Here is a 12,157-nt window from a genome sequence, read left to right on the forward strand (position 1 = left end):
TTGTATACCGTTCTAAAATGTTGGCAAGTAAATCATAGATGCAAAAAAAAAAAAAACATTTTGAAATAAGGGTTTGTGCCACACCGGTCAAATATTCTTTGCAAATTTGCAAACTTTCCCCAATTCCTTTATCAATTTTACACATATCTGCGTTAAAAAGAAATCATAGTCCAGGGGTTAGAAATCTCACTATCAGTGTCTGTGGGGGTGGGGTGGGGGTGCGGGGTAAACTCCTGAAAACCAACTTGACAAACACACCCCACGATGGCAAACTGAAATACTGATATGTACAATATGCACACACCAGCAGTGATATATAGGTCTGAATGTATAATCTACTGACTCAACGTATAAGAGAGAAAGAACCGACACAAACAGTGATATGTGGCCTAGGCTTGTGTGTGTGTGTGTGTGTGTGTGTGTGTGTGTGTGTTCGTTCCAACAGTCCTGTGGATAACATCAAAGAGAGTACGATCCACATTTTCCTGGCACCCAAGACATGCCTTTGTATGCATGGACTCAGCAGTGGGAGGCTTCAGCACAGGGCTTACAGCAGTGGATGGGGCCAGGGACAGACAGACAGTCAATTTGGCTATGTACACATTCAGAGTCGGTCCATGGCTTCCTATTGGCAGCGTCATTTCCGCAGATCTAACACGCAGACCTGAGTAGGAAGAAATGAGAGTGAATTTTTGCCTCAGCAGCTGTCAGAAGAGCAAAAGCCTTAATGCTAAATATGGCGAGCATTCTCCCTGTATTCTCAGTGGAGGAGCTATCCACATTTGCATCTACAGATTGTTTAAAGCCAGTCATGCAGGCTTCAAGCAGGATGTTTAAATGTTCCATGAAGGCTCGAGGGCACTTACTGATCCGTCCGATGCACTAGCTCCCACTTTGTCCCCTGTTGCGTTCCAGCAGACCTCAAATATGCCCCCTGTTCCCCTGTAGCTGTTCACCAACGCTCCACTCTGAGGATCAAGACACACAAACGCCCACATCCACACACATCATTAGTCAGAAACCAATGCAGAAGGATACTTGCCAGGACTCAGCAGTCAAAAGCGCATATCTGAAACACTAACAAATTAATGCGACGCTGGTACAAAGCTCACATCTCTTTCCCATCCCTCTCCCAAACAATACGAACGAAAATACAAATAAAACAAACTGTGGAACTAGTAAAAAGCCATTCACTACTCAAGGCCTAAAAGAGCTCAGATCTGAGCACAGGTCTGTCCTACCACCACCTCAAGCCTGGCTGAGCAGGCAGCTGGTATGCATGAAAACTCTTGCGTGTCCAGCACTGCCTCTGCAGTGGAGTGGAGCCGGCGTACCTGCGTGTTCCAGATGTGCACACACTTGTCGAAGGAGCCGCTGGCCAGGTGCCGTCCGTCAGGGCTGAAGGCCACGCTGTAGACAGGCTCCTGGTGGCGCGTGAGTGTGTGGATGCAGGAGCCGCGCTCTGCGTCCCACAGCCGTACCGTCGAGTCAAAGGACGCGCTGCGGAGGACAGAGGGTGGTTTAGGGGAGACGTCAACGTCAATGAGAGATCATTCCATCTTGTGTGTACACATGTATTTTAGCAGGGGTTGATATAAAGTTAACTTCTATCAATAAAAACATACAATAATGGTACAACCAGTTGCTTCATCTACACAGAGGGGTCTCAATCCCCCTCTTATACCCACTGCCACACATCTTACAGGGAGGCTACCAGATGCTTAGGTCTGCTACTGATTGTATACCGTTCTAAAATGTTGGCAAGTAAACCATTTTGAAATAAGCGTTTATGCCACACCTGTCAAATATTCTTCGCAAATATACTTTTTCCAATTGCTTTGTCAATTTCACACATATCTGCAATATGTGTTAAAAAGAAATCATAGTCCAGGGGTTAGAAATCTCACTATCAGTGTCTGTGGGGGTGGTGGGGGGTGGGTTGAACTCCTGAAAACCAACTTGACAAACAAACCCCACGATGGCAAACTGTTCAGAGTGTCTACTGCAACAATTTCACATTAATCAATGGAACTGACTACACCAGGGGCCATATTCACAAAGCCTTTTATCTTACCACTAGGAGTACTCCTAAATCACACTAAAAGATTTTAGCTAGGAGTTTTCTCTTAAAGTTATTCACAAAGCCTTTCAGACCTACTCTTAGTAAGGAAAAATGACAACTCCTAAACTAAGAGTGAGTCTTCGTTGCTATGGATGACGTCATTACTCATGCTCGAGCTTGACTGAAGTGACCACCTTGATTGGCTGATGATTGTAACGCGGGAATGCTTCCAAACACCTCCCTGACGATGATGAGTGACAGGTGACAGGTCTGAGAATGCGTGCGCTACACAAGTAGTGCGAAGGACGGAAGATGATTAATAACTGAATAAAAAGGCCTAGCCTAAATTAATAAAGAGTAAGGGAAAACAAATAGCCTAGTAGCCTAATGAAACATAGGCCCAAGGACTAATGCAGTATCTTTGCAACATTATTAAATTAATCTGTCACCATAGGCTATGCCTACATTTGCAAAGAGGAGACCATTTTAATTTGATTCACAATGAAACGTTACATTTAATTTACATGTTAACAATGAGTGGTTTTGGTTGTTGTTGGTGGCGTTATTGCATCCCTTTTATGGGGCAGCCGTGGCCCACTGGTTAGCACTCTGGACTTGTAATCGGAGGGTTGCCGGTTCGAGCCCCGACCAGTGGGCCGCGGCTGAAGTGCCCTTGAGCAAGGCACCTAACTCCTCACTGCTCCCCGAGCGCCGCCGTTGAAGCAGGCAGCTCACTGCGCCGGGATTAGTGTGTGCTTCACCTCACTGTGTGTTCACTGTGTGCTGTTTGTGTTTCACTAATTCATCAAAAAAGTATATATACATGAATGCAAAAGTGTTCCCTCGCGATTGGAAGCTCCTGTTGCCGCATAGGCGACGCATTTCAAAACATTGCAACGTGAAATGCCACAAAAAGCTGTTTGTGAATAGGTCTTAGTGAGTTAGGAGTCCTCTCGACTTCTTTTAAGCTGTCCCAGACTTAGGTGCTACTTTTAGGTCTAAAATGCTTCGTGAATTACTTTTAGTGAAAAAAATTAGGAGTCCTAAAGTTAGGAGTGACACGCCCATTATTTTTAGGAGTTGCTCCTAAATTCGCCACTTAGGAGCTACTTTTAGCCTTAAAATTCTTTGTGAATACAGCCCCAGATGTGATAGCGGTACACTAAATATTAGGATATTTTGAGGAAATCTGAAAAGAGAAACTACATTTCTGCAGGGTTGGTGGCTAATTAAATGGCATCTCATGCAACATTCATCAAAATTAAACTACATTTGTGCCGGCGCCCCATGAGTCGCATCCACACCAAAATGTAATGCACTTTTCCTTGGCCAATGCTACAAATAAATCAACCAACCAACAGAAGTGAAAACTTCACCTCCTTAACAATCATGACACGTCACCTTGCATACAGTATTACAGACTACTGAATGCTGGATCATGACTCACATCATTACACTAGCACTCTGCATTACCTGGCTAGCATCAGGTTGGCGTTGGGGTTGTTGGTTCCTGGCCCCGTGGGGCTCCATTTAATGGTATAGATCTCCTTACTGTGGGCCTGCAGGTCGTGCAGACAACCTTCCTGCTTCATGCTCCAGATCTGCACAACACACACACACACACACACACACACACACTCACTGAGCAGCCGTAGACTGTTCCATGTAAGCTGTGAACACAGGATGAGAGGGGATTCGTAGCACAGTTAATGGCCCTGCCTTACCTTCAGAGTCATGTCATCGGAGCAGGAGGCCAGCAGGTTGCCTTGGGGATCCCACTTGATGGCATTCACCTCATTCTGGGGGGAGGCACAAAGAGTAACGCAAGTGAGAAAGTGAGGGGAGATCCCATCCCCCACAACTCAGTGAGGAAGAGAGAGGAAAGAGCAACTGAATCATCAGGGAGGAAACAAAGCATAGAGAAAAGGTAGGGGCGTGTGTTTGAGCTCTACAGTACCGTGTGCCCCTGGAATGTCTTGACTGGTCGGTCCTGGCCCAACTTGCACACGTGGATGCACATGTCTGTGCTGCAGGAGGCAAACGTGTTGTTGCTCTGCCAATCTACGTCTAGGGCAGGCGCTGGACGAAAAAGGGTACAGGCACATCGGACAACAGATGAACATCCGGCACAGACAAACAGATCAACATCAGTCACACACACAGACAAACAGATCAACATCAGTTACACACATAGACAAACAGATTAACACCATACTCTTCACTGAATGAGATAAACATGGTGATAAAATTGGCACTATTCCTAAGGATCCGTCTCTGTAGTTCAGTTATAGGAGATGCCTCGCATGCGGCCAAAACAGTTAGCTGATGGAGCAAGTCCCATCTTTTTTGTTTCATTTATGCTGGTGAGTAACCTGTATGGCATACACTGATTAAAACAGACGTGACCAGACTATATGGAGACCGTTATACTGTATGCACAAAACACACACCAAGATTTACATAGTAGGCAATCTGAATAAGGGGCTAAAATGCAATTAAAAGGACAGTATGGTGAGTTCCTAGGTATTTTTTTAATCCATTTCCAAGTGATTCCCATGACTGGAAAACTAGTCCCTAAAATTCCAGTTTTCCCAAGATGCTTTGGAAGCCTGCACTGTACATACAAGACAAGTCAAGAGAGCCATATGGCTGCATAAGTTGGAAAGAGAGCCATATGGCTGCATTCAAGACAACTCATAGCCTACGCTTCACCATCACCTCTTCACCATCATACTCTTCACACAGTGATTTGTGGTATGTAGCTGTAGTCCGTGGGTGAAGTCACTTTATATTGTACACTATACAGATCAGCTGTGCTCACCGGAATGGAATGGGAACTGCTGTTTGGCTTCTCCTGTGTGTGCATCCCAAATGATTGTAGTCTGATTGTAGGACAGAACACAGACATGGTCAACAACATGAATCTCCAGCAGTAAAAAGGAGTTTGACCTTATCAAATGATCATGAACTTTTCAAGGACTTTCCTGGACAATTCCCTCAAATTCAAGAACCCAACAAGGCACCAATGAAAGATAATTACTGTGAACTTTTATAATGACAACTAGCAATGTTTGATTATGTGAACACTCAACAACACTTCTCAATTGCGTGTTACAATGATGACAAACTACAAGGTATCTTGACTTATCCACTACAAAACATAAATTCAAGTACTTTCAATGACCCATGTCTGTTTTCAAAAACTTAATTTCAAGGATTTCAAAGACCTCATGGCAGCCTAGAGGAGCAAATAAAAACAAGACAAGAGAAGTGTGGGGAGAAACCTTACCTTATCAACCCCAGCGCTCAGTATGAAGTTGCCTTTCTTATTCCATTTCAGGGCAAATATAGGCCCTTTGTGTTGGCCCAATGTACTGGCAAGGTTACCTGTAAATGATACGCAGTTAAAAAGCAACCAACCCGTCTTGACATGACGCAGATTAAACAATGTAAGAGTTATGACAACGTCAAGGGAGAGGAATCTCACCATCTTTAGTCCATATTCTGGCAAAGCCGTCGTAGGAGCCTGTTGCCAGCAGCGTACCCTCACTCTGCAAGAAGAAAGAGGGAAACCACACGATAAGGCCATTAATCAGCCTGCTACACAACTAATGCAACGGTTTACATGCAAACCCAATTTAGTGTTTTGATCAGGCTGAAAAAACAGCATCTCTAATGCATCAACTCAGTCAAATACTGGGTCAGAAATCAACATCTGAGAGTGTGTGCGCATGTGACGACTACAGCAGGTCCACGGGAAACACATTTCCTGCTCTGGCTGGTTGCCAAGGGATACCTCTGGCAGAACAACTTACATTCCAGTCGAGTGAGGTGACGTCTTTGTTGCTAGGCACGTCCTGGCCTCCCTCTCGGATGCAGTGTCTCAGGACCAGCTGTGTGGAGCCGCCCGAGCTGTTCTCACTCAGGTTCCAGATCCGAGCCGTCGAGTCCCCGGACCTGCACACACACACACACAGAAGAAATACAACTCAGAAACAAGTATATATAAAGAACACAAAAAATTAAAAGTGGAAAAAAAAAAAAGAATGAGGTCCAAGAAGAATGCAGACTTATTTCATGACATGTCTGTGTCCAACATGCAATATTCAAACAAGCCTGACCTAAACAACTGACAGCAAGTGAAATGATTGAATTATGAACTAGCTAAGGAGAGACGGACCCAGAGGCGAGCAGGTCGCTGACGGGGTTCCAGGCACAGATGAACACCTCGGACTCGTGACCACGCAGCACCATGGCTTTACTGGCAGGGATCTCCACCGCCCTGTCCACCTCCATCATCTCCGCATGGTGGTCTGTCAGAGCAAGCAAAAGCACATGTGAAAAGGGGCACCACTTGAACGGGGCACAACTAAAACGCCAGGGGCACCACTAGAACGCCAGGTAAATTGCCGAAACCTTTTGATGACGAGATGTCTGAGACATGGTTTGACTGACACAGTGGATAAGCACACCAAACTTCAGTTTTATATATCTATAATCTATCTTCACTTGACATTCAAAACACAATGGTTATTTCCATCACTTGAGGAAATATTACACCAGTAGCATAGCAAAACATGTTTTTCAGTGGCTTTGTCTAGCCACCACGGCCCTAATAGCCATTTCCTAATTGCCAAGGTTAATGTTGATCCATGGAGTTGTTCTTGTTGTTGCTGCTGTTGTTCTGTAGGTGGAAAGTGGATTGCTCACTGGCTAAGGTGTGTGGTCCATTCTCCTCTCCGTTGGCGGTGTTGTCGCCGTTCTTGGCGCCTCCTGATGCAGCAGTATTGCCAGAGGCTGCAGCTGAGGAGGCGGCGGCAGCCTGCTGCTGGGCGAGCTTGTCCCGGTACACCTGCTGCCGCGTCTGGACAACGTCTGGCATCACCGCATCAATCAGCGACAGGGATTCGATCGGCCGCCCGTCGAACAACGTGCCATCCTGACCACAAAACCCACAGTTAAGATGATATAACAACAGCTGGAATCTGGAATCCACAGGTATTCAGTGCAATCCAGGGGCAATAAAAAAAAAAATTCTAATCACTTTATATTAATTTTGACTAAATGCTTGGAAAGAATTCTCACTTCTTAGATTTATCAACTACAGTATCTTTTATTACGTGACCTTAGATTGCTAAGTTAATGACCATATTTAACTTGATAAATTGATAACTGATACATTTAAATAGATCATTATCTACTTTGGACAATTTATCCACCTTACACACTTATTTAAAATTGTGTCTAGGGGAACAGAGTTGTGAACTTTCTGGAAGTTTCTGCATTGTGCTCGGTTTCCTTACTAAGGGCTTGTGTGCAGGCTTGCTGGCGGTACATTAGGAGCTGGCCCAGAGACCTGGCGTCAGGACACTCACCTCATTGATGCTGACCTCCGCCTCCACGTACTGCAGGCCCTTCTGGATGATGGAGATGAGGGCGGCCGGGGGCACTAGCGCCCCGTTGATATTGGACTGGCTGATGTGGCTCTCTATGCCAAACGTGAAGGCAGAGTGGGAAAAGCCTGGAGGAGACACAAGGAAACAACACACACGCGCAACTTCTGTCAAGTCCACACAGACACCTCAATAGGTGACACCATTGTCCGACCAAGACTGCATCCATGCAGCCAGGCTGGGAAGGGTAGGTGCACCTCCCAATCATAAAAGGGAAAGGATTGTTACCCACAGTCAACATTTGCCTACAGATTGAGGCACCCTGCACATGGATGTCTAACTTAACCATTTTTCTGATGGCCTTGTTCTATTTACCATTACACCACATGCAGCAGGGCTGCTGAATTATGGCAAAAGACATAATCATGATTGCTTTGGTCGATGCTTTGGTCGATTATGATTATTTAATACAATTTCTCAATGATTTTGGAAGCATCATCTATTTTCTAGACTTTCTAAACTAAACTTTAAAAAGAATGTAAAAATAAATGTAAAATAATATAATTCATACTACAGTGCTGTGTGCGCACTGGATTTATAACACAAGGCAAAACAAGACCATCACTGCAAAGTAAAATACAGCTAAATAATTGTTATATCTTGATTATGTTGATTTCATAATGGTTGGAAGTCATAATTCACCCTTCGCTAAGTCCCGCCCTCCTTAGTTACTGTTGCTATGCCTGACAAGCTTTAGCACCCTGCACGTCTATTACATAGGGGGAGAACCGGGACTTTTCAATGAAATGTAATTTACAAAGACATCGTACCACACTGGAAGCTAATATTTTGTCACTAGCAACCTACATCTGTCCTCTGCCAAATACAGTTGGAATTTCATCTCTGAACAAAACCGTTCATGAGTTATTTAAGCAGAAGTCGAATGTGCGTTTTGTTTCATTCGACTCTCCTGGCCAGAATGAATGGAACAGGCATGGGGGACGAAAGAAACATACCACAACTTCAATATTTGACAACATATCATGAATGGTACTTCAAATAGGTGTTATTTTTAGTAGATTGCTGATGGGCTATACATCTTGGTGAACGTCTGTTAACAACTTCTTGCCGTTATCGTGAAGCGTGTATCTCGCGGTTATGGAAATATCATGCAATATGCCATTTTTATAGTTAGAACAATATGTGTTCCCAATTATATCATGTTTCTATAGTATAACATGCTATTTTACTGTGTCTTTACATGGGTTAGGGCACCACACATCCAAATAAGTGCCCTTCATGACCCACAGGCCTTCAGTCTCCACAGGTTAACATGGCAAAACTCGAAAAGCTCGTCAGACCTCCCGTGCCTAGTGACGGGTTGCTAAGCCACGATTGGCCTGTGGCGGTTTTCGGGTGTGGCTTAGCAAAGGGTGAATTGAAACGGAAATTCTATTTTGATTAACTGCACAGCCCTAACATGCACTCCAACTCCAAACCACTTATTTATTGTCGGCCAGTAAACAGACAGCTGTCAATTGTTTTGGCTTACCTGACTCCTGCAGGTATCTGTACACGAGGAAGTTCACCTCATCGCTGCTTACGCTCATTTTTAATCCTGGATATACCAAGGGGTCAGAGCAGGAGACGAGCCTGGGCAGGGGGGACACAGAGAGGCCACATCAACAACACCCACAAGAACAGCAGCACTGAAACTGATACCTTCCCATTTTTCCATGCCAGAGGCAGCGGACAGACTGTATCAATATGAATAACTAAGAGTTGGCCGACATCTTATTTTCTGCTATGAAGGAATAGTGGATAATGTGAAATGTAGCCCAAAATCGGTAACGACACACGATCACCACACACTTTGGGAAACAGAAAATCACACTAGACTGCAGGGATCAAGTATGTAGGACAAATTTGGCTATTCAACATAGGAGGAAAAACACGAACACCCCTCCCCACACACACAGACCCACCCCCTACCCCCTAGAGAAGCAACTGCCCTCCCATGCCACTACCAAAGCCAACACGCACCAGCCCTGCTGTGACTGAAGTTTGCTTCCTTTTTTTACTTTTGCAGGCCCTGTCTGGCCTGAGGGTAATTTCCACTCGCTGCACAGTGACTGAGAGTCAGCCGAGCGCCCTCAAATAGCACGCCTAATGATGGCAGACCTGCCACAGAGAGCAGATAGGCAAATATTTATACGTGTATGTGTGTGTACACGTGTTACTGAGTTCATGCATGTTGGGGGATGGGGTGCATGTGATTTTACACTCACATCAATACTTCATTATAACTCTTGTTTACTAAATGCCACAATGCCACAAATGGGATTGCCACCTATTACTGCAGCTCAAAATAAGACAAGCTTAGCGTGATGCTTTGGCTATGATCCTAATGAACTCTGAAGTTCCTCAGAAGCAGCTTAGCCTCTGTCAGGCTTGGGGAGGAAAGGAGGGGAATTTAATAATGCCTTTCAGCCTTTATATGTGCTACCATTCAGTATAGAATTCAACAGCGTCAAGCTAAGCGGTTTGATTGCATTCAGACTATACAGAGAGCTGGAATGAAGCCCATTTAGAGTTAGGGGTGATGGAGCACAATTGGATGTCACAACTTCACAATAACGAGAGAATGTGGTCAATTGGCTGATCATGTTTAAGGTGAGGACAATTGATGGGTCTGCCATCAGAATAGTGGGTTTACAGCATCATGTTAAGTGCCCGTATTCAGCTTAAATGTCAGTCAAATGTGTCAAAATAGCAAAATCAACACACCAACATAAGTATAAGTAACATCAACATGCAAGGTTCAAAGTCACATTTGCATCAGATCACCACAATAAAACAGGGGTTCAATTTCTCATCTCACAAATTCTGTCTATGTTGATGTTTGTATCTTTTTGGCTATTGTGGGGCTGTTGAGACCTCATATCAACATAGCATGGGTGTATCGGAAGGGCATGTCTCAGCACTTAAGTCCAACTGCATAGGCCAGACAACTGATGATCAAAGAACTGAGGAACAAGCGTACCACACCTTTTTTTCCACCGATAGCCACAGGACAACAATAACATCAGCAGAAAGCATGTGGGCAACTGCACTCATTTTCACACCCAGAATGCACTGCAGGAAACTGTCCAAAACACTGAACATGAACTTGGGCTGCTAATGAACTTGGGCTGCTGAGGTGCAGTATCAGAAATGTGGCTGAACTGTTTACAAGAATCATGACCATAAGCAGTCAAACACTTACCATAAAGCCGTCCACGATTCTAGTGAAAACGTAGTGAATATTAGCTCAACAGCCAATCAAATTATACCTCTTTAACTCATCACGTCTTATCAAAGCGCTTCTCATAGTTGTTCAACAGTACTTTGTTACTCAAGCTCGACTGAATACTACACAATTTGTCCAAGATAAATGTATGTATGTATAGACTGTATGAAGATGGAGAGAATGCACTCAAGTGTAGGCTGAGGTGTCATGTCAACATAGCTATACTTCCCTCCTTATTCATTGACACTAGGGCTGGGATAAACGATTATTTTTTAAACGATTAATTTAGCGATTATTTTTTCGATGCATCGATTAATCTAATGATTCATTTTTTCAGTCCGATTCGACTTCGATTCGATTATCTCCCCATTAATTCACTAATAGCAACTTATACATGTTTTTTTTATCTGAATGAAAAAACATGAATTCTTTAACATTGCAATATATGTTTATTGCTCTTAAGATTCCAAAATAAAAGACTATACAAGTGCAAAGTAATGCATTCTTAGTCAGAGGTAGCACTCAATAAAGTTCAGTAGTGTATGTCTAATGTCATTTTAAGACGTTTGTGTAGGAATCCTTGCAATTAACATTAACACAGTTAAAAGGCTGCTGATGTGTGGATGCAATTCATAACGTAGTTAGTTCAAATAACGGTTCGTACTTCTCCTTTGGACACGCACTTTTGAGTCTTGGAAAACACTTTTCCATTTACATCGGGATTTTGCAAACATTCAGAGTCAATAAAATGAGCCCTGCATGAGTAACGAATACAAGCAGCTGCAAGTAAGCATGCTAAACTTGACATCCAAACAGTATTCTAACGTTAGCTTTGAGATACTGCTTGATTGCATACTGTAACTTAACTTAGTTTAGTCTCCTCAATGTACTATGTTGTGATAAGACCTTAGCAGAGTTTACTTTAACTTTAATGCAGCAGTTTTGAACAAATATGCGCAGCATGGTCACGATGCTAAGCGGATTTAATAGCAATTTAGCCCACTATCCTTCAACAATCGTGAATATTTTGTTAAATGCACATGCAGAGGAGGAGCATGCAGGCTCGTTACAAGGGAGAGCGGGCAGGGCGAGGAAAGGCTGTGTGAGTAATGTGCAGCTCAATGAAATTATTTTCTTATCTTTAATTTAAATAGTAGGCCTACAACATAGAACATCAATGTGTGGTGGCCGGTTTTGATTTCGTGGTGCCCAGCCACAGATTAGTCAACGTATGGCAAACACTGAAGGTGTAAAATTAAAAATATTTAGCACCACACGTTATGCTTGACGAATCGACGCTCATATTTTGCGTCGACGCGTTGTCCCAGCCCTAATTGACACATCTCTCTCTCTCTCTCACACACACACACACACACACACACACACACACAAGCTGTTGTTGGAATTATATTA

General features: G+C 43.8%; 1 protein-coding gene across 1 annotated transcript in view; it reads right to left on the reverse strand.

Annotated features, from left to right (window-relative positions):
- Window positions 1-12,157, reverse strand: part of tbl1xr1b (tbl1x receptor 1b) — a 14,487-nt gene continuing 2,330 nt past the window's right edge. Inside the window, exons 3-16 of the mRNA XM_042090633.1 lie at window positions 9,008-9,108; window positions 7,438-7,583; window positions 6,773-7,001; window positions 6,243-6,375; window positions 5,878-6,019; window positions 5,550-5,613; window positions 5,352-5,449; window positions 4,884-4,944; window positions 4,020-4,141; window positions 3,787-3,861; window positions 3,536-3,663; window positions 1,335-1,500; window positions 867-968; window positions 1-664 (exon numbers count right to left, since the gene is read on the reverse strand). Of these exons, the coding sequence (XP_041946567.1) occupies window positions 638-664; window positions 867-968; window positions 1,335-1,500; window positions 3,536-3,663; window positions 3,787-3,861; window positions 4,020-4,141; window positions 4,884-4,944; window positions 5,352-5,449; window positions 5,550-5,613; window positions 5,878-6,019; window positions 6,243-6,375; window positions 6,773-7,001; window positions 7,438-7,583; window positions 9,008-9,065 (1,551 nt within the window). The 5' untranslated portion in view covers window positions 9,066-9,108 and the 3' untranslated portion in view covers window positions 1-637. The remainder of the gene's footprint in view (window positions 665-866; window positions 969-1,334; window positions 1,501-3,535; window positions 3,664-3,786; window positions 3,862-4,019; window positions 4,142-4,883; window positions 4,945-5,351; window positions 5,450-5,549; window positions 5,614-5,877; window positions 6,020-6,242; window positions 6,376-6,772; window positions 7,002-7,437; window positions 7,584-9,007; window positions 9,109-12,157) is intronic.

The sequence above is a fragment of the Alosa sapidissima genome, chromosome 1 (assembly GCF_018492685.1).
Source record: "Alosa sapidissima isolate fAloSap1 chromosome 1, fAloSap1.pri, whole genome shotgun sequence".
NCBI lineage: Eukaryota > Metazoa > Chordata > Actinopteri > Clupeiformes > Clupeidae > Alosa > Alosa sapidissima.